General features: G+C 41.1%; 1 protein-coding gene and 1 long non-coding RNA gene across 2 annotated transcripts; one reads left to right on the top strand and one right to left on the bottom strand.

Annotated features, from left to right (window-relative positions):
• Positions 1–611: 611 nt before the first annotated feature.
• On the bottom strand, positions 612–18,421 carry dbh (dopamine beta-hydroxylase (dopamine beta-monooxygenase)). Its single transcript, XM_074617240.1, has 12 exons — positions 17,892–18,421; positions 13,751–13,897; positions 12,273–12,530; positions 11,679–11,855; positions 6,445–6,547; positions 5,721–5,887; positions 5,451–5,594; positions 4,019–4,057; positions 3,567–3,626; positions 3,252–3,379; positions 2,727–2,886; positions 612–752 (listed from the first exon to the last, which is right to left on the bottom strand). The coding sequence occupies exons 1-12, from the start codon at positions 18,258–18,260 to the stop codon at positions 639–641; spliced, it is 1,866 nt and encodes a 621-aa protein (XP_074473341.1). The 5' UTR covers positions 18,261–18,421; the 3' UTR covers positions 612–638.
• LOC141757069 (uncharacterized) lies at positions 10,898–12,469 on the top strand. Its single transcript, XR_012591581.1, has 3 exons — positions 10,898–11,125; positions 11,684–11,902; positions 12,305–12,469. It is a non-coding gene; the product is annotated as an uncharacterized LOC141757069 (long non-coding RNA).
• Positions 18,422–23,035: the final 4,614 nt, after the last annotated feature.

Genomic DNA, 23,035 nt, shown 5'->3' with positions numbered 1-23,035 from the left:
GACTGAAAAGCATGGGAAAATAGGGTCTAGATTGAGTTACACTTTAATTGTTTGACCAGTTCAAATAATTATGAGTAACATTGTAAACTTAAAGTTAAACCACACTCATTTAATCTGTCCGAAACAATTTGTGTATCAATAAATTCCTTTTTAACTGCAGACATTTTTGTGACATTTATTATTTAACACACAAAAATAATGCAAGGACACAAAGCGGCATGTAGCAAAAGAGAGTAAATATTACAGTGGTAAACTATAAAAAATTATGAATGAAAATTAAAGTCATTTTATTTCTTTATTTTATGTGAAGGAGTAGTAAATATTATTCATTTATTTTTAAAGTAATCACTTTTGTCGCCAGCACCAATTAGTCATTCGCACTTTTTTTTTTAGTTTGTGACATGCCAATCCCAATTCACATGTCCAGTGCTTTGAAACATGACATATGAGTAGGATTACCATCACAGACAGTGGCTATATAATTACAGCGAATGACAGAAACCCCAATAGAGGATGTCATCTATCCCCAAACACAGATAAAACAACGGTAAATTCTGCAATTCACGGGAGCTTCTTTAACTTTCCCCAGGTTAAGTGCCCTCTCGCCGGGCTGAAGCATGCCACGATGCCCCCTTCGCTCAGACCGGGGGTGTGAGGGGTTGGCTGGTGGGATGTGCTCCTCCCTCACAAGGGTAGCGAGGTTTTTCAAGCATGGAGGTAACCACCGGTACAGGCTGTTTGTCCCACTCTCCCTGGAGAAACACATTTATGATGTTGGCGACATTTTTTCATGGGTTGCTTGGCAAAAAAAAATGGGTAGTATCCTTGATATTTAGACGACAGGTTTTATTAGATAACTTGCACAGTCGTTACTGTACAATATATCGAACCTGTCGTCAAAAAATACACTCGAGGCCGTTTCCTTGTGGTCTGGAGTGTATTTTTTATTTTATGGCACATAGCTTTTAGGACTGTGAAAAGGCGGCTTCCCACTCTTTTCACAAGGTCCAGTTCCCCAACATCAGCAGTGTTTTTGTGTGAAATTATTAGTGTTTTTTGCCACTTCATCTGTCAATTTCTTTCTGCTTGTGATACTGTTGCTGATCATCTCCTCATACAGGGAAAGTGAAAACAGGTGTGCATCATTATCATTATCATTAGGTCCTCTAAGCAGTGGGTGACTGGACACTGTCAAGTGATGGCAGCAAGGGTAAAACTTGTTCTTCTTTTGTCTATAGCTAAATTTAAATGTCGGCAATAACTATGAAATATAAAATGATTTCTTTGTATGTTATTGATTATTCTTTGAAAGCTTTTTACCTGTCCAGCTCACTGTATGTTGCGTACGTCTGAGCAGACGGTGGGTTGCAGTTCAGAGAGGTTGAGAGGGTAAAATGCCAGTCACTTGTCTGCACCAGGAGAGTGTGAGGCTGAGGCTTTCACTTTGTTCTCATGAGATGTTGCCTCTTACCATTGTTGTTAAAGAGGACGTATTTGGACCTTTTGTGCTTTTTCCCTTTCCTTTAGTGTGTTATATAAGTGTTTAGTGAATGTAAAAGGTCTGCAAAGCCCAAAGTCCACGCCAAAGGGAGTTACTCTCCCCCGCAGAAACACTGCTCCTGAAACGCCTTGCTTGAAGTCCCGCCTTTCTTCTGTAATGTGGTGATGTCACCAAGTAACATATTTGCATAATACCTGCCTAGTGGCTAGTTTGTCACGGCCTCAAACAAAGCTAGTTAGAGCGGAGCTGGAGCGGAGTCCGAAAAGTTTGGTTCGGGTTGACCAATCACAACAGACGAGTCCTCTGGTTGCAAAAAGAAGTCGGATTGTATAGAAGTCTATGAGAATATGACCCTACTTCTCACTTGATTTATTACAGGGTATGCTTTAGGGCGTGGCTACATTGTGATTGACAGGTTGCTACCATGGCGTTGTCCAGTCTGGGGGTTGTCCGTGTTTTCGTCTTACAACTTTAACCCGTTCACAGTGTCTTTTCAGTTCATGAAAGTTAATTATAACCATTTTGATCACCTAAAAATGTTTTATTCAGCGTTCAGTTGTACTTAGCTCCACCCTCTCGTGTCACTTCTAGTTCCAAAAAAACAAGATGGTGAAAATACCGAACTCGAGGCTTCAAAACGGCAGTCCACAGACCAATGGGTGACATCATGGTGACTACATCCACTTCTTATATACAGTGTATGAACGCATTCCAGTTTTGTAGTTTAAGTTAATGAAATAAATGCATTACAATGAATACTCTTGACAGCATCTGTATGTAGAGATCAAGCAGTATGCTTCCTTTATGTGCTGAGATCAGCTTACTGTATGTTACTTAGTACACCTCTTTAAGTTATGCTCGATGTTTTCACCCAAACACTGGAATCTGTTCCTCTGTACATGTCGTGGTTTTGACTTGATGTCACACATCAAGGAAGAAGTTTTTTTTACTGACAAAAATATTTGATCAAGGTGTCTACACATTTTTGAACTGTAATTGATTTATGTGCTCTGATCCAAACAGCGTGCGTGTGGGTGTGTGGGTGTGTGTGTGTTTATATTACAAGTTAACAAGCTGTCCGTTCAGCCGATCTGTCTATTCTGTCCAACTGATGTCTCCCTTTGAACTGGTTTAATTGGTGGTTTGGCAGGCAATTGTAGTGTGTGTGTGTGTGTGTGTGTGTGTGTGCGTGTGTGTGTGTGTTTGTGTGTGACTGGGGACTTACAGGAAAGAGGCGTGCACTGGACTGGTTGCAGTGCATGGAGATGGGGGCTGTGTTGTAGAGGGAGTCCAGCACTTCTCCGGTGAACTCGTCCCACTGTAGTTGAGAATACTGCTCCGTCACACCGACCTCGCCGCACACACACCGGTCGTTTCCGTGGAACCTGGAGGGATGGAGGGAGGAGGAGCGAGAGAGGTTGAAGGAAAGTCGATAAAAGAGGGAGGCAGAGCGAGATTGAGAAAAAGGAGGAAGAGATTGAAGAAAAAGGGAAAAAAAGCAGTTGGAATTGGCATTAGGAGGAGGGGGGAACACAGTTTCACTTTAAAGGACAAAGCATCTGGTTTTGGAGATTAAAAGAAGTTCCCGGGAGTGAAGGACAGATGGGGAGGAAAGGGGGGCATGCTGAAAAATTGCTTAGTCACACAGGAGATGGAGAGGAAGATGCAAAATGGGAAAAGAATGAAGGACAAGGGGAACAAGGAAATGATTCCGGGGAGAGAGACAGAGATGGTTTTGTGCGTGTGCTACCTGTTAATGAAGCTGAAGTATTTCTGCAGGTACTCTGGGTCGACGTGGCTCTTGCAGAGCTCCAGCTTAGTTCGAGGGTAGTAGTGAACGTAGTTTACACACATTTCCTCCATGATGCCAAAACCTCCCTGAGGACACAAAGAGATTTGGAGGAAGGTGTCGATACGTAGCACAAAGACCACATGTAGGAGGGGGAGAAATAGAAGGATTACGAGAATGAAGGAAATATGAAGGAGAGAGATTAAAGAAGGCAATACTCGAGATTCTTCTGTTGCTGTTGGCAGTGCTCAAAGGTGAACGTAGTGTGCTGCTCACCACTGTAGGCTTGCTCCTGTCTTCTGTGTTATAAGTACACTTTGTTACGAGGACGTCGCCCTGCAGGACCAGGAGCACAAACAACACCAGCAGTTCACCATATTTTATGTTTAGCAAAGAGATGATTTAAGGTTACTGACAGACAATTCGTGTTTTTTTGCTTTGAGGAGCTCAGCTGCTGCGGTTCTGTCTCGTTTGTCTCCTGAGAACTTCAGCACCGATTTCCTATGTCCCTGTTTCTACTCCATTTAAGCACCTTATACAGCATGCGAGGTATTCTAATTCAATACTTTAAATGCAACGGGAGGAAAAAAATACATCTGAGGCGCTACCATTCAGAAGTAGAAGGCTGAGCTTGCAGAATAGTAAAATTATTGTCTGAATGTAAAATCTGTACAGTGGAAAACTGAAAGTCACTTTTGTCAAATGCAGGCGTATAACTTTATACTTACAGGTAAAACATTCGCCATTTTCCTTAGAACTCGGATCGTCTATAAGAAAGAAGACAAAAAACAGTAGCATTAAAGAGAAAACATTCATTTTGGGGATTCCAAACACTAAACCTAGAAATAAGTCTGTAATCTGTGATGTGACTAGAATGATGGTTTCACTGACAATGATCTTGAGTGAATAGAACAGTGGATTTGGACGTATTTCTTTCACAATGCATTTCCCTCTAGCAGCTTAAGTTGAGGCATAATTGGGCACTTTGTGATGTATTCCAAACGCAGCAAGATAAAAACACTGGTTGCTTTTGATGATTTCCTCGGAGGCAGCTTTCATAGTTATTAGCTGCGTGTGTGAAAAGGTCTATTAGCATTGCTGCGAATGCTTTGATAAAGTCTTCATATGCCTCATAATGAGGCTGCAGGATTTGAAACGACGCCGCCACACAGGTACGCTCAGATTAGTCTGACATCAACAGCAGCTGTAGATTTTATCAGGCAGTCTAGCAGATGTCCTTCTATGCCCTGTGTGCGTGTGTGTGTGTGCGTGCGTGCGTGAGTGTGTGTGTGTGTGTGTACCTGCCCCAGGATGTTGTGCATAAAAATAAACGCAACAGATGTCGTTTGTTGTTTCTGAACAATGTTAACGTTGTTGTTTGTCAGTTTGGATGTCGAGTTGATCTTATTATTCTGCTGTCCTATGGATGGAGATTATAGTGTGTGCTACACCTTATGAGGCCTAAATGTCATGTCAAGACTGATATAGTTTGTGACTGATCATAGAAGGGTTATAACTTTTTATTGCACAGCTTTGTTGAATATTCAATTTTGTTTGGTCAATCATGGCGTTCTACGTGCTATGTATATCAGACCTTTGCTATGTATAAAAGACCGTTGCTATGTATAACAGACCGTTGCTATGTATAAAAGACTGTTACTATGTATAAAAGACCATTGCTATGTATAACAGACCGTTTCTATGTATAAAAGACCGTTGCTATGTATAAAAGACTATTGCTATGTATAAAAGACCGTTGCTATGTATAACAGACCGTTGCTATGGGCGCAGCTCTGATGTCGGACTCTGGCGGACCGTTTTTGCGTCAAATTATTGATTTCTTCAGTAAGTAGCCACGTAATAAGGAGGGTAATGCACAGCTAGTACATTGTACAGCTTGCTGTACATTATCCCTTGCATGTACAATACCGGCAAATTGCACAAGAACTCAGGTAAAAGCTCAGGTCATCAGCGATTGGCCAGCTATGTCTATTTACTCCTGTACTACTAAAACTACTACTATAATTTAATTCTTTCTTTAAAGTATTTCCCTAAAACAGCAAGGTTTTACAGTTATTTTCACTTATACATAAATCATTTTAAACTCCTCATATCCCCACAAATCATCCTCTGGGTAAACTGAGCCCTGCTGTTGCTCACCTGGTAGTGTGTGCTGAAGTGCTGGTCCTCCTGCACCACCTCCAGCTCTTTGCCTCCCCTAACCAAAACCGTCCTCACCCCACGGCCCGCCAGGTGGGTGTGCAGCTGGGACGCAAATATATAGATTCCTCCTGGAGGAAAAGCCTAAGATGGACAGACACAGACAGAGACTTTTGAAGGTCAAGCTCCAACCAAGATTTTTGTGCTTTAGGGACAAAAACAGTGAAGAAATATGTAGCACGCCAGCTGAAATATTCACTGTATACATACAGTGTGGGTACACTTGGAGGTGCAATATCCGTTGAGGTAGAAGGTGGTTTGTTTGGGTGGGATAGCCATGATGGGAGTATAAACGAGGCCAAGCTCTATGATCCCTGCATCGTAACGCCTCAGACTCGGGGTGTAATGCAACCGTATCCCCGATGAGTCACGACGGCCTGCGTGAAGAATATTATGGAAGATTAAAACATGTAACAGACAGCCAGTTTACTAGTATATCACATTAAAATACCAACCAGAATTATTTTTTTCACTGTCAACCCTCAAGGCATAAATTGCTAATCAGGATCAAACTGGTGTTTGCTGTTATTCTGGCTTGATTATTAGTGTCAGTTTGATGCAAAAGCCTTTGCTCTATCTCTGCTGAACTGCATGAAGAGATGAGATGATGCACACAATCGTAACAGAAAAACAACTCTAAAGCAAGAAAGAAGTGTAGAGAATCAGAAGATGGTTGTGTAGGATATTATGCGTATTGTAAGGCCAGATCGAGATAAGGAAGGCACAGTCTGTGGCGACTCGCATACCGGCGAGATCAAAAGGTATATCTGGACAATTTTAAATGACTCGCTCTGTTGGAGATAAGCCCAGCTCTCATTCCGAAGAGATACAGAGAATCCATGCTGTTCGTGTGAAAGAGAAAGGAAAAGACAAGAGTGCATGTGTTACAGCATGTGCTCGGGTTCAAGTGTTTTTACATGTGTGCTGTATGTACCAGATATAAGGAGAGGGTTGTGGTAATGGACCTCCAGGCGAAGGAACCTGGAGGATCCTGGTCCGCCCATAGGCAGCCCTGCATCGGGAGGATAGTAGAAAGCCTGCAAGCAAACACAAAATTCATTATTCCTCCCATTTATGCACAGCTGCTTTGAAGTCATAGCAAAGACTGTTCTTCACATAGAGTACAGATGAGCTGTTGAGTAAAAAGGTTTTTGTTCCTGACGTGCAAAAAGTCAAAATACAGATGCATTTTTACTTACATGTCATATGGGTTTTGGCCTTGGGTGTGACAAAATGGCTCACTAGCACCCCCTATTTAGTAGCCACTGCGGTGTGTTTCACCTAGATCTATGACATTTGATGGGTATATGTAGCATGTGAAGAAGAAGTCTCTCGGAGGTATACCGTAAACCCAACAGGAAGTCGGCCATTTTCAAGGCCCTTAACTAACTTCTTCGTCGACTTCAAATTTGGTCAGTACAATATAAAGACCTTTGCGATGAAAGTGTATCAAACGATTGTGTTTTCATGCAACATTGTTGCCGTGGCGGTGCGACCAAAAAGCGCCTTTAACTATAAAACAGGAAGTTGTTGTAACCTCAGCGTACTTTTTCCAATCTGCTCCAAATTGCTCAAAAGCATGATAAGGGTCCAGGCCTTAGGATATTTTCATGCCAATATAGATTCATAGCCCGGCCCCCTACACTATAGTGCCACCCTCTTACATAACTCATGAACCGTTTGTCGCAGACTCTTGTAGGGGTCGTTGCACTCAGCAGATTTCCTGTTTCATTGTGCCTGGCCGAGTCGACCAGTGTCCGTTCATCGCTGCCTGCAGAAGTAATTTATTCCTATGTTTCACAAATATAGTACTGTACATTTTATATCTTCACAATAACGTGTGAATTGTTGTTGTATTCTGTTTGGCATTGTATTATAGAAGACTGGAGGAAGACGCTTGTGGAGACTGACGGTGTCTTTAGTTAAAGGAACCAAACTATTATCTCACGCTGGGACTTTAAACCTGCAGTAGGCAGAATGTTTTTGGCATCATTGGGCAAGAATTCAATAATAACCTTTCAGCATATTGTAATTCAAGTGTTCTGAGAGAAAAACTAGACTTCTGCACCTCCTCATGGCTCTGTTTTCAGGCTTTAAAAACTCTACCCTTTGACGGCAGACTTTGGTCAATCACAGGTCATTTCAGAGAGAGAGAGCGTTCCTATTGACTGTTCAGTCAACGGAGGCAGCTGTAAATCACTCGGGAACTCCGATCAAACGGTCAAACTAGGCAGCGCTGATCAAATATTAATCAATATTCTGTCACTGCAATGTCTATTTCTCTCCTCAAATGTTTTCAGAAACATCTTGTAGTGTGCTGTTTAGCTGTAAAATGAAAACGTTTGCTCCGGCTGGGCGGTGCATGGTATTTCCTCAATTTATCTCAACATGGCTGCCGGGTCACAAACTTTCTAATTTTACAGCTAAACAGTACACTACAAGATGTTTCTGATAACATTTGAGGCGAGATATAGGCATTACAGTAACAGAATATTGATTCATATTTAATCAGCGCTGCCTAGTTTCACCGTTTGATCGGAGTTCGTGAGTGATTGACAGCTGCTCAGAGACGGCAAGGCTCCAGCTCGGCTCTGATTGGTTGTTTTCCTCCGGTCTGTGAAATATTGCAGATGCCATTAGGAGCACCGGAGGACACAGAGGCACATGTTTTTTTTCAGATTAACTGTCTCATGCACTACTGTCAGGATATAGTGATCGTTTTATAAAAACTAACTTTTTTTAATCATATTTGCTCCAATTCTACCCACTGCTGCTTTAATGTGCTTATGTCCCCAACACAACAAAAACACATTTAAATGTCTCAATATTTGAGGACGGAGCTGAGAAAACAGCATCCTTGCTCTTCGCGTTCAACGTAATATTGTTAGAGGATGACAAAAAGAAGTCGACCAGATGTATATTCCTGTGCAAACGTGTGCCAATTAAATGTTGAACTCCATACGTCTGGCCTCTCTGGAGTCTTGACAGGTGTTTCTCAAACTTCCAGATTAGAACATTTTCATGTCAAAATTCAATTTCCCAATCTATCTCAAACCAGTCGTCTTTACAATGTGATTCCGTCAAAGTGGCACATCTAAGGAATCACAATTATGTCAGTCTTATTCATCTTCTTGCCCACACTGCAGAGATAAGAGATTGTCTCTCTACTGTAGCTCCACCAGTGTGTGTGTGGTTCTCTACAATGTTTGATGATGGCCTCTAAAAATAAAGGCCTGCCTACTCACAGACTCCCAGCCACCCACTGAATCTAAAATTGTAACAGGAACAGATTGTAAAACAGAAAAGGAGATTTAAAACTGATTATGACACAGAAAACGGGTCATGAGCACAAAATCAGTTCAGTCGTTTCATCAAATATGTTCCCTGTTGAGAACCCTCGAATGACTTTGAGGTCTTTTGGGGATTTACGAGCTGGCTCAAGCAATGTTTATTGATTATTTTATACACAGAAAGGTTGTATTCTCATATGGATGCATACTCTGAGATCCTCTTTTGCTCCTTGGATTCTGAACAGTTCTCTCTTTTGGTGGCAAAAATTAATTTTCGAATCACTGCTGTGTGTCAAACCTCCACGCTTTTATTAAGGAAGCTTGATTTAATCTTCATCATCAGTCACCTATTTCAGACCACCTTCTTCTGCTGATACACATAACGGAAGAGAGAATTGTTTCATTTAATCTTGTTTTATGTCATAACAGAAAAAATCCTCAGAGACTCGCTCTCTCTGCTACACACACGCATCTCTTTTTCTCTGGCGCTGTCTTCTCTCTACGCTTTCTGACAGTGTTGAACATTATTGTTTCTCTCTTCTTTCAAACTCCCCCCCCCCACTCTTTCTCTCTTGTTTTGCGTGTTTTTTGCAAGGCCACGTTTCCCTTCTGATGCGGCTGCCGGGGAGAATGAAACAACACTATTAAGAGGTGATGAAAGAGGCCTGAATATTTCCCACCTAATCTTGTCTTCACAGCTCACAGCCCACAGAAGGCATCCTGCTTGTTTTTGTTTGGCTGGCAGATAATCCAATCAGAGAGGGGCCAGGCTGGCTGTGATACAGCGGGGAGCGGAGCAGAGAAATATGGTGACAGGCTCGCCGTTCCCTGTCCTCTTTGCTTTATGTGACCAGCCGGCTGCTTTCTCGCTCGCTCGGTCAGCCGGCTGGTTTTTAGCCGTGGTATGTAAGTGGGGTGATTTAATGCCTGATAGGTGACTGACTGAATAGCTGGATGAGGAAAACAGGTGCATTTCTCCTGCGCTGACTATTTCAGTTGGGAGCTCTGTCTCAAAGACGAAGTGCAATGTGTTTGTTTACCCCCAAGAAATGAAGATAAAAGTTGATCTCCAGTGGTTACCGTGATTTCCATTAGTTGAATTCAACTGATGGACTCAACAATCAGTTGTTTTTTTTGCCACCTTTTTAGCTGGCTGTCAGGGCTGCAGCCAGGATGTTAGACATTGTTGTTGGCCACAACATCGACATATCATCTTATAACAATGTTGGACACATGAGGACTAACATTACCATTCATTTGGAGTCGTGTTTCTGGCAGCGGGCAACTCCAGGGTCTGAGAGTTGAAGCCAATGCTGAAGTGCCTTAAACTTGCATTCTTTCTAACAGCCAGCAGGGGGCGACTCCTCTGGTTGCAAAAAGAAATCTGATTGTATAGAAGTCTATGAGGAAATGATCCTACTTCTCACTTGATTTATTACCTCAGTAAACATTGTAAACATGAGTTTATGGTCTCAATCACTAGTTTCAAGTCTTCTTCAATACAGCATGATGTTCATTTAGTAAATGATGGTCCCATTTAGAGTCACTTAGACCATAAAGCAGGGGATGCCTTAGGGCGTGACTAGCTTTTGATTGACAGGTCGCTACCACGGAGTTGTCCGGTCTGGGAGTTGTTCGTGTTTTCGTCTTACAACCTTTCACAGTGTTTTTAGTTCATGAAAGTTAATTATAACCTTTTGGACGCCTAAAAATTTTTTATTCAGAGTTCAGTTGTACTTAGCGCCACCCTCTCGTGTCACTTCTGGTTCCCAAAAAACAAGATGGCGACGGACAAAATGCCGAACTTGAGGCTTCGTAACGGCAGTCCACAAACCAATGGGTGACGTCACGGTGACTACGTCCACTTCTTATATACGGTCTATGCTTTCTGGCCACCTGATGACTGTAAGTCCACTATTCCCTCTCCTTTTAAATTTGGTTTGGTCTCCACCAACTCCAGAGGGAAATCTCTGATATAATAATAAATATATATATATATATATATATTATATTATATTATAATATATTTTAATATAATATATTTTAATATAAAATAAATAAAGTAGTTCAACTTTAGATATATATTAGTCTAAGAATACAAAAATCAGCCTGTAAAATACTCACCTTGTGTATTTTTTAAACTATAGAATGCAAGTTTCCCCCAAATTTACAGAAAAACAAGCATGGACACCTCCCTGTCCTCAGTGGCAGCGACGGTGCTGCTTGTTAATCAGGTGGTCAACTTGCTAGATGACGGGTTAGTTGGTTGAATGGAACATCAGCCACGATGAAACCTTTACTGCCTGCCTCATACCTCTTTCTAAGGTACCAATGTACACAAATATGTGTCTTTCATTCGTGTTTGTGTCCATGAAAAGGAGTTTGTGAATATTTGTGTGCTTCCCACATACAGACTGTCTCCGAGCTCTTAATAGACTTGTGCTGCGTGTGGGTTCGTCTTTACAAGGTTTTCTGCTCGCAGTTCGAGGCTTGGATATTACTCACGTAGGAGTTTTTGTTTATCTCTCATAATAGGTACGAGGAAAGGACCGAAATCAAGCTTCGCTCCAACTCTTTTTCAATTAGACACCTGTTATGTATTAAAAAACTTGTCAATATATATATGTTTATTCTGCTGTATCTGATGGTGTTTGTGTGAGTTGATTGTTGCATCTTCAAGGGTCAGTTTTAGGGTTTATTTGAATCTTAATAATTATATTCAGGTAAGTGGTGAGGATTGGTTTGTAGCACTGTTTCTCTTTTAGTTTTGGTTTAGGGAACAGGGAGTCAATATAGTCAGTGGAAGGTGCACATAAGGACAGAAGTAAGAGGATGTGTGTGTGTGTGTGTGGGGGGGGGTGTCTGTTTCCCATCATACCTCAGCACCCATGGCCCATGCAGCGAGCACATGGCGGCAGAAGTTGAGCTTGCCCGGCTTCATCTTGTCATCGCAGGAGCCGCTGTACTCTGGAACGTCGCGGATGTCCGGGGAACATTCGAACACCTCCATGTGATGCACGATGGCCTCGTTACCTGGAGTTACCACTGACTCATACTGACAGGAACACAGAGAGAGAAAGACGGAGAAAAAGAAGGGAAAAAGTGAGAATTGTGGGGGTTTTTTATGTGTTTTTTCTGCTAAAAGCTTCGGCGATACTGCTACCTCAGATGGGTATGTCAATAAAAACATCTTTGAAATGAATTATGTGCAACATGCGGTGCAATGAGCTTCCATAACTTATCCTCATTTTTATACGGAATCCTGAGAGGAAAGAATAAGGATGTGAGGTGATGTGTTTTTTAGATTTCTCTCTAACCATGAAAATGCCTCTCTTGTTTTGTTAGGCCCAGCTGGTAAACAAGGAGCAATAATAATAGCCGCCTGTGCACGATCTCCATCTACAAACACCCACTCTGCTGTGTGTAAACTCTATGTGAAGTGTTTCCATTTTTAGAGGCATTTATAGGCTACCATAACAATGTGGTTCTTGGGCATGTTTTCAGGCAGCTTCTGTATGAAGCACCAGTAGGTGGTCTCTTGATTCGGGATGACGACGTTTGGCGCCACGACGTCCAGCGTGTTCACGTCCGGAGGCAGGGTGGTCGGCGGCGTGTCGGGGCGAAGCATCAGCACCCTCTGAAGTCCCGTGTGGATCCGGGAAAGGTTCAGCTGCTCCAGCGAGGCAAGTGGTTCATCCAAAAGTCCATAGATGATGTGCACGGTTCCCTCCTGACCAATTCACAAAACAAAAAAATCAGAAAAGAAAGCATGTTTGGTGGCTATACAAAGCAGAACGGCAAGGGATGTGTTTTTTTACATTAATATTCTCGTATGGCAAACAGAACTTTTCATTATGTTGTCATGGTGATGACCATTGGTTTTGTGTCTGCAACTTAGAGGTCTGATGCGGCGCCATGGAAACCCTTATCATTATGATGAATGTTTCAGTGGAAATTGTGCCGATCAGTCCGACTATGAGGGTTTTATGTACACACCTGAAGCCGTGAGCTCTCCATGATAATCAGTCTTTTGTATATGCATTAAAGACGGCAATGAAAATGTCACAAACCGCACACACACACACACACACCCTCCCACACACACACATGTACACATTCATAAACCAACACGTACTGTACAGTGCAAATACACTGTGTCGTTGGGTTACACACGTGTGCACTCAGACGCCATCTTTCCCGCCTTCCTGACATGTTATCTTCTCGCCACCTGTTCGCTGTCAAGTTCAGTCAGTTCATGATTGACAGGCGTTATTTCGGCTCAAATATGCTCGCCCTCTACATGCGCTTCGGTTGAATGGAAAGGTGTCATAAATGTAGAGGGGAAAAAATCTGGTAACCATTTCCATGACGCCCATGTCTATAATGCATTATAATCTGCTTATAGCACTGTATAATTATAGTCATGAATATCCATAATATAATGCTTTAATACAATAACACATTATAAAGCATTTTATCATTTAAAATTTAATTTTTAATTACATTTTTTTTTGCAACGATCATAGTGTATTATAATTAAAACAAAATTATAATGCATTATAATCACTGTTATAATGCATTTTAATGTAATTGTTAGGGCTGTCAATTGATTAAAATATTTAATCGTGATTAATCATGGACAATTAATCGCAAATTAATAGCACATTTTTTATGTTATAAGTATGTTTTTCATACGTTACTTAAGTAAGGGATCAACAGATACAATGCTATGGTTTCTCTGGCAGTTTACACAGCTCATAAAAGATGAACAAACCTGACATGAGGATACCAGAGCAAGTCACAGCTACAGTATGTCAACGATGCACCTCCTTTAGTAGTTAGAATTTTTAGATTCTGGATATAAAGGAGAGAACGAGGCCAAACCAAATTTCTCCAATAAGTGCACACTAGAGCCACTGCTTCTCTGACCTGTACACAGACGTTACACACCTCTATGAGGTAGTCTCTGGGATCACAGGTACTGAACGGTCTCTTGAAAAGCAGGTAGAATCCCTCCGGTTTGTGTTTGGCTTCCAGCAACTCGTAGTCTTGTTGGCTGTCCAGTGAAACGTGACCCTCGCTGTCGCTCCACGCATCCTGAAGGAGAAGAAGACGCATATCATAACTTTACAAATCAAAACTGTAAATACAATAAACACCAAAAGAGATGACAACATATTTAAGAGGACGTTGATATGAGCAAATCACATACAGTCATGTTTTCAAGTAGATTAATCTTCTGTTATAGGCTCTGAGTAACAATTAAGGAAAACAGCTCTTTTTTTTCCATTTGAGGGGATGTTGCTATTGTTTGTTAATCTTAAGATTAACACAAACCTACACATTTTTTTTTTTTTTCAAAGACATCAGTGAAACCCGCGGCGGTTTGGTATTTGTGAAACCTTCCCAACCCTGGTGTACAAGATTCCACTTCTCTGCCAGGAGGCTTTGCAGCAGCTCCGTCTATCCGCTCCTGTTATGTTTCTCACATTCATATCTGTCCAGAATAGCACCTAAGATCTCTGTATTTCTGTCTCCCTCTCTGTCCCTCTTATGTAACCGTTCTACACAAACTGCAAAAGACTCCGAAGCCAACCATTTTGAAAATAAATACATTATATATAAATCTAAAAATGTGGGCAGTACACAGTACAGCGTGTGTTATGCGTGTTACATGTGTGTGTACAGAATGCACTATAGCCACGACCTCTTCAGATGCCTGAGAGAGAGACAGAGTCATATATTTATTATATTTATTATATCTTAATTGAAAAAAAATCTGAAGTTTTAAGTCTTGAAATTGGTAAAGTTTATGTATGAAGTTGGTGTTTTGGTTATAGGCATCTCTAATGGACCTTAATGTCTGCCTAAATGTAATAAAAAATGTTGGGTTAAAGGATAGTTTCACATTTTTTCAAATCTGTCTTGTAACACTATACTCACGTACAAAGATATACACTGAAACAGTTTTTGGTCAATCCAATCATTCCTCCTGGTTATACTGGTCTTGAAGAGATCCTTTCCCGATGTGATTTGGCCCCATTTACACCTGGTGTTAACAGGTGATCTGTATCTGGAGACATTATCTAGGTAATGGAATCCAATCCTCAGGCCTTTGCATTTACGCAAGGTGTTGATAAGCGAGGGAAGACTTGCTAGCTGTCTCTGAGCTTTTTGCTGGACAGATTAAGCTATAGCAGGAAGAGGCGGAGTTAGGAGATCTTTTCTTAAGAATGTGGTCGTACTGTGCGGATTTCATTTACAACTGGCTGATATAAATATGGCAAAAGTTATTTTTCTTTTGTTTTATTTTGGAGGGATAGTAACACAAAGAGGGAATGCTGTACTAAAATGACTGTAACTTTGGAAGATACTTGATCTGTCGAACTTCAGACTGCTGAAGTCTCGTATTAACTTCAGCTGAACTTTAGACCCCCATCACCTTCATTATGAATAGATATCCATATCCTTATTTAGGTCCTGATGGGGACCCAATTGGTATCACTAAAAACGACCATATATACCTATAAATGTGCATCAAGTCATGTAACCAAAGAACCAAAGAAAAGAAAGCGAGAGAAAAGGAAAAAGAAAATCTTCTGTTTTCATATCTCTGGTATGATATGTTGAGAGACAGTCTTAAAATTCAAATCTCCATGGGCCTGATTTGAATAAATTTATTTAAAAGGGGATTATAAGAGTCTCCGAACTAGAGCATATCTGAAATGTGCCCGACTTTGTGAGAAGGAAGAAATGAAATGAATACAGGGGTCAAAGCTATTGTTCATATAAATGTATGCCATGCAGATTTTGTTTCCAATTTTCCTCCCTTAATCACCTACAATGAAGAGTTTTTGCTTGTAAAAACACTTTGTGCTATATAATTACATTACATTTAATTGTATAACAATTCATTATTAAGCACCAAGATGCACAAAACTAACACCAAACCATATATCCAAATTCCTTGTTTATCATATTGTAAGGTGTCTACCTCAAAGGTAGTTTATTTAATCTAACTAGAGGTCTAATTTGTTGATCGCTATTCTAGTAATAGCAAACATATGGAATAAATGTGCTGGCATAGTGGGACAGACTGCTCATGGACTTATGAGACACAAGTATGTGTCACTCCCATCCTGAAACTACAATGTGCGCCACCCAATAGAGCGGGGCCTCTGGAGTCCTGCATGCTCCCTCTGGCCTCACATCTAATCACAACAGCGATTCACAGCAGAGATTTCTTTTTTTCTGGTTTTGTCTCTGCTGAATAAGTCAATAAAGCTTCACATTTTAATGGAGTAAAATATGCCCATTTTTATCCCATGGATAGCAATCGGCATTAAAGGCGACATATCATGAAAAACTCACTTTTTCAGTGCTTATGCATATACATTTGGGCATCTGGAGTGCCTACTAACCCACAAACTGAAATAAGACAACCCAGTCAGTTTTTTGTGGGCTGCCTGGATCAGAGAACATGTGATTCAACAAACCATAGGACCTTTTCTCAGCAGTCATTTTGACATTGCGGGGTAAACACAGTTGTAATCAATAACATTAATTATGTCCCTGTTCCATTTAGGTGTACCAGGACCCTGGTATTGTGCATGCTGGCTCACTGGATTGGCTGTGACTGTGACGCTAAATAGAACTGGACCATAATTAATTTGATCACCTGTGTTTACCCTGCTATTCCATGTCAAAATGGCTGCTGTGAAAAGGACCTATTCAGATTCGTCTCCCCTTCCTATGTCACATACAGGCTCATTAGAATATATCGCTTATGGCTTGAGAACTACCTTTGCAAAGGTGAGCCGTATTTTTCTCGCAAGCCAATCAGAGCAGACTTGGCTTTTTCGGAAGGCGATCTTAAAGAGACAGGCACTAAAACGGAGCGTTTCAGACAGAGGCTGAATACAGATATATTCAGACAGACAATATAAAAAAAATAATATGTTTTTTGAGCATTAAAACATGTAAACATGTTCTAGTAGCAACCCAAAATACAAGTATGAAACTAAAAATGAGTATGATATGTCCCCTTTAACAAAATAGTAATACATTTTTCCACTCCATTATTCACTACCTTGATGACAGATGGATGAGAAGCAAATATTTCATTCTCAAAAACAAGTAATGGCAAACAGTAATCTTAGTTTTGGATGTTATGGTTGAACATTAAAAAAAGTGGTAATAGTTGGTCAAAATAAGAAGAAATCTGCAGGCCCCATGGAGCACTGGGACTTTTATAACTTTTTAACTCATTAACATTTTTTTTCTTTTTGTTTTACCCTAGGCTAGCCAATTTCTCAGTTGGTATTGCAGTTAATGTAAAATGAGATTTTTTTCATTTACTGGTATTCACAGGAATCAAGGAAAGAGAGTGATATGTAAGTTTCATTTCTTATATTAATAACGTGACACAGATAAAGTAGAACAGGTTTTTCCAAGGACTGGATCATTTTTAGCTGCATTTACTATTCACCCTGCTTACTGTTTCTCATTAATATTCCCACATAAAACCTATGGACAAAATGCAAATGAAAAGAAAGGTAAATTGGATTTTTTATAGCAAGATAAATTGTTTTTCAGAAAAAGTTATCAGGACATTTCAGGGGTGAAAAAAAAATTGTTCAAAGATTGTGTGTGGCAAAATGAAAATGAGGCATTTTACACATCTTAATCAGCACAGGATTCAATTTTGATATGCTAATATGCGCTAATGATTCCCCAATGAACTTCAGCTGTTAGTGCAGTGTGAGTGATTTCCAATTAGCAGGGGCCGATAACATCCTTTGTGACTATGTGATCATGAAGCAAGCCGTCCTCCGGCTCCTCGTGCAAAAAACACCAATCTCATGCCTCGGGGGCCACAGACGGATGAGGGAAACCTCCACTCCTTAAGGACTTTCATGTAATCCCCGTGCATTTATGAATCTGACAAGTGAGAAAGACTGTAAAATGATTCGATTTTACACCCTGTGTAGAAACCTGCTTGATATTCACACCTTTTTTAGAGGCAAGTCTGGGCTTTTTATAGATTTAACTCCCCTTTTTAAATTCAATAACTTTCAAAATTACAGCTTACCCCAAAGTAGCTATTAGCTCCAGAGTCCCACAGCACCACCAGGTCAGCGTTGGTCAGCTCCCCGCGGTCAGACATCCCCAGGACCACGCCGTGTTTGATGTCGACGACCCTCAGCTCCATGTAAATCTCCTGGTTGGCGTAGCTGATGTTCCAGGCCAGCTGGAGCTCCTTGCGTGGGTCGAGGGGAACGCGGAAAGGCATGGGGAGAGGTGGGAGAGGGCTGGAGGGGTTCGATTTGAGACTGGACACTTCGATGGCATCGGTGGGTGCCTGATACGAAGCCACCAAGATGACCATTAGAGCAGCCAGGGCGGTGAGGTACATGATGGTGATGTCTTGAAGGCGAAGGTTCTTATTGCAGATTCTCATAGCCTAAATGATGGGTCTCAATTGGAGTCAGTGTGGTAGCAAATTTTCTTCTTTCTTATCTTTCAGTCTTCAGTTGATGTGGCGTTCAATCCAGAAAGTTTTTCTGCAGCGCTGTCGTCACAATGCTGTAGCTCTGTACGAGTTCTAATGGTTTTGTTTGCCTTTTTTCAGCTCTACTCTTCTTTCTGGCCACAGTGGACCCACAGTATCTCCCTCGCAGTGGTCAGGTGAGGTTGTTTATTCTTTTCTTCCCATGTTTTCTATCCTCTCAGGCCCTCATTTTCTGAAAAGTTTGACTTGTCTTTTTGAGTCTCACTAAACTTTCCAGTCTTTAGGTTTCTCTGTTTCCAAGCCCTTGTGGGTATTGTCTCTTTCCTCAGAACAACTGCTCTGTCTCTCTCCGTCTCATCCCCCTCCGTGGTTTTTAAGAGACTCCTCCCTTGTGAGTTGTCTGTTTTTATCCACCCTAATGGTATTACATTTGTTGAGGAAAATTGGATTGTATCCTTTAAGCCCTGGGGTCAACCATGATTCTGCACATCTGCCCGCCCCTAATTGATCCAAATTCAACCATGGACATTATCAACGACAATCTGCTTAAACTTTATTGCTCACTCCATCTCTGTCTCTTTTTTTTCTTGCTTTGGCGAGCATGTATCATACATTTTCTTGTACATTTCCTGACAGAAAGTATAGCACGCCCTATAGCGCTCACCTGGCTTGTTGAGTGTTTGATTCAAAGCAGATTTAAGGGGCAGGAAGCACTTGTGGAGGCGTAAACAAGGCATCAATGCATTAGGCCCTTTCCTTAAGCCACCGCCTAAGGCTGCAGAAGACCTAATCAAAGTGTCAATTACAGGTTTCAAACACAAGACGGACACATTCAGGGTTTGGTTTTAAAAGGTTAGTAAAGCCCCTGTAGATAAGTGTGTGCGCTTGTGCTCTTTGGCCCGTCCCCGTCTTCTACACACATTTGAGAATCAATACAGCATATAAAGGATTACAAACAGGGAGCTTGACATTACACAAAATCAGGAATTACAGCAAATCAACACAGTCAAAGAAAAAAACTGTAGAAAATGAAGTAAAGTTCAAAACGTCTGAAAGAATGAAAACCAATATTAAGGGCTATGATACGGACTATTGATAGAATTTCCCATGTACAGTAACAGTTTATTTGTTTACGGTAGCACTTCTCGAAACCAATGTCACTTGAGTGCTTTACATAAAGCAGACAATAAAAAACAAATAACTAAGCGGAATAAAACCATCATATAAAAAAAAAATCCATATGTATAATATATAGGAGGGAGGGCGGGGGGCGGGGGGCGGGGGGGTTCAACACCCTGCAGGTTTTAACGGGCCTTTCTCACAGATGATATTTGAAATAAAAAAGAAAATCAATGATGGCTGACTTCCATTTAGCTGCTTCAGTTTCAGGCTCCTGGTATCGTGCATGCTGGCTCACTGTCACTCTCTTGTGACTTATTAATGAGACTCTTGAATCAAACAGAGCTTTTATTAATGTTATTAGTAAACCTATGTTTCTCCTACAAGTCAAAATGTCTGCAGTGAAATAGGCCTATTCCGAGTGATTTCACTTATATGTTCTTTCTCTCTCCTTAAAGGAGTGCTATCAGTAGGTGGTGGTTAGAATGAAAACCTAAAGAAAGTAACAAGAAGATTGTGATTTGTGTCATGGGAAACAGCCAATAGGTTCCTGTCTAGCGTTGGTATTGGTTACAGATACATTATGGGATAACACCTCAAAAATGTGTTTAATTACTCTTTAAAGGGGACATATCATGCTCATTTTTAGATTCATACTTGTATTTTGGGTTTCTACTAGAACATGTTTACATGCTTTAATGTTCAAAAAACACATTATTTTTCTTATACTGTCTGTCTGAATATACCTGTATTCACCCTCTGTCTGAAACGCTCTGTTTTAGCACCTGGCCAAATCCCAATGTCCCCCCTAAGGCCTTAAGTCCTGAACCCTCAGTGACTTGACTGACGTCACCTGGTAAATAAGATAAGATAAGATAAGATAAGATAAGATATTCCTTTATTAGTCCCACAGTGGACGGTTGAGTGTGAGAGGTTGCAAGGGCTTGAAATGGTCTAAACATGAATGGGATAGCACTTTGCGGCGACATGTCACGTTACCTTGACAACGCCAATTGTGGGTTTTTATTCCACATTTTTTACTGTCGATTTGGATGTTTTCCACGACGTCTCCCAGGCTGTTGCCCTACGAGACTAGAGGTACCTGTCAAAAAAATCTATTTACTTGTTTTTGACAAACTTCATTAATCAAAATTAAAAGAACTGGTTGATGAATAAACCAGGTGGGTAAAATAGTCCAATGCTTGCATTACTCTGATTTCATGTGTTGTTTATATACCATCTTAAATCCTTAATGTTTTCTGTGCAAATTTAATATGCCTCGCTGAGCACCAATGTGCCGTCCACTTTGTTTACCTTTACACCTCCGGACTCTCCCGGGTAACCGTGGTAGCCCCATGTTTAACATCACAATGCTATGAACTGTGGGTAATTCCCTCAGGCAAAGTCTGAAGAAATACGGATTTACGGAAAGTGTTCATAAAGGGCTCTAAATGTCTGCGAGAGAGCCCTCATGCACTTGACGATTTGACAGTGGGACAGCCCTAAACCCTCACAGACTTTGCAGGGACGCGCCTTAAAGTCTGTGAGTGTGGACATTGGTATTGGTATTAAGACCCCCCTCCTGAAAAAAAGACCAGTCTGCTCTGAATGGCTTGAGACAAAAATATGGAGCACCTTTGCAAAGGTAGTTCTCAAGCTGTGGGCGATATATTCTAATGAGCCTGCTTGTGACATAGGAAGGGGAGCCGAATCTGAACGGCTTGTTGAATCACGTTTTCTGATCCAGGCAGCCCACAAAAAACTGACTGGGTTGTTTTATTTCACAGTTTGTGGGTTGGTAGGCACTCCAGATACCCAAATGTACTGTATGTGCACAAACCCTGAAAGTGAGTTTTTCATGATATGTCCCCTTTAAAGAGTTACTTAACACTCCTGAAAATCTTGTTTTTGCTGACCTCCAGTGGTTCAACCTCTCACTTTGCTGCAGTGATGTACAGGTGTACTCCAGTACCCTGTGACATCACTGTTGGGTGTGGTTACAGGGGACAACCACACCCAAGTGAACAGGCTTTCAGCCAGAAAGGGCAGTAAAGCATAGCTTTTTAGCCTAGTGTTTTCACTCTTTAAATTAATAGGGATACGGGATGGAGAGTTTGCAGTAGATGCAACCTTATTTCTAGTTCATCACATCTCTTTCCATGTCATGTAGGGACGATTCAATACATTTCAAGTTCCTGTGAATTCCAGGGAAAGCTCGTCATCCAATGTGCTGTAGGGTGAATGTGTGTTGGATTCAATTTCGTACATGACGTCAAACCATTTAATCCATTTTCCGTAAAGGAAAAGGTTTGGATCCGAGCAGAAAAACGGAGAGAGCAGAACAGAGAGGCACAGACTGATATTGTGTTGGTTAATGTAATAAAGACTGTTAGTCCCTGAGGCAGTGATGTGTGTGTCTCTGGCCTTCATGTCTTCTCTTTCTCTCTATGTGTCTATCTTTTACACCAGCGCACTTCTACCTCTCTACCAGTCTGTCTCTCCTCTGTCGCACTGCTCTCTCTATTACTGCTGATCACCCTCTCGCACTCTGCTTCCTGCCGTCTCATTTCTCTTACATGCACACCGCTACGTGATGTGTCAGCAAACATAAACGCTGTAAAGTCGACTGTGATCCGGAGGGAATGACGGAGAACGAGGGGGGTGTAGAACGGGGGATGGGTGGGGAAGAACAGATTTAGGCAGAAAGTGATGGTTCTTTGTGTAATCATGTCTGTTTGTGTGTGTGTGTGTGTGTGTGTGTGTGTGTGTGTGTGTGTGTGTGTGTGTGTGTGTGTGTGTGTGTGTGTGTGTGTGTGTGTGTGTGTGTGTGTGTGTGTGTGTGTGTGTGTGTTTATGCAAAAAAGCCTGGGGGTCTATCTGACATTATCCTGCCTAGAACAATCCAGATATTGCCCCCCAAACTTTCCCATCATGCTTTGCTTTCAGTTTGGGAGAAGCTGCATGCATGGACGCACAGATACCAAAATAATTAAGAATTTATGCGACAAATGATCCATAGATTATGAACATTGATTTATGTTTTCTCGTATGCATGGTTTGCATTGCATTTAAGGTCTGATTGCATTAGATTACATGTTCAGCCTAATATAAAGCAAAATTGTCTAATAGTCCTGCAACATGTTCACCTTTTACAGAAGCTGCATCAGAGATACATTGACCGTTTTAGAGACCTATGTTCTTTTGTATTAATTTATAGGATTGTATTTGTTTTCAGGTTTGCTAAATACTGTACATTGTCTATTTATATGCAGCATTGTTGGTTAGTAATACAGAATCTGTCTTAGGTTGAGGCCTATGTAACATCTGCATCGTGGCCACAAGTGGTAATTACAGGAAAATGGTAAATGTTAAAATGTAATGTAACAGAATCACAAGAAGTATAAAGCCAGCAGGTTACACAGCAATATCTATCTAAATTTTAGTGGATAGTCATCATAATACAGACCAAATAAGGCTGTAACAGTTGCCCCGTTTCCACTACAGGAACTTTCCCCCAGAACTAGGAACCTTTTGAAGAACTCATTGCGTTTCAAACACAGGGACCAGGGTCTAAATTAAGTTCCAGGAACATTTTTACGGGGCCT

The sequence above is a fragment of the Sebastes fasciatus genome, chromosome 19 (assembly GCF_043250625.1).
Source record: "Sebastes fasciatus isolate fSebFas1 chromosome 19, fSebFas1.pri, whole genome shotgun sequence".
In the NCBI taxonomy this organism is placed as follows: Eukaryota; Metazoa; Chordata; class Actinopteri; order Perciformes; family Sebastidae; genus Sebastes; species Sebastes fasciatus.
The sequence above is the reverse complement of the archived record's forward strand: the minus strand, read 5'-3'. Positions and strand labels throughout refer to the sequence as shown.

Excerpts from the sequence above, each read along its gene's own strand:
- dbh (XM_074617240.1), bottom strand. The coding sequence starts at position 18,260 with ATGAGAATCTGCAATAAGAACCTTCGCCTTCAAGACATCACCATCATG. Across the intron at positions 5,888-6,444 it reads CAACCCTCTCCTTATATCTG|GCCGTCGTGACTCATCGGGG; the intron begins GTACATACAGCA and ends TTCTTCACGCAG. Across the intron at positions 2,887-3,251 it reads TACTTCAGCTTCATTAACAG|GTTCCACGGAAACGACCGGT; the intron begins GTAGCACACGCA and ends CCATCCCTCCAG.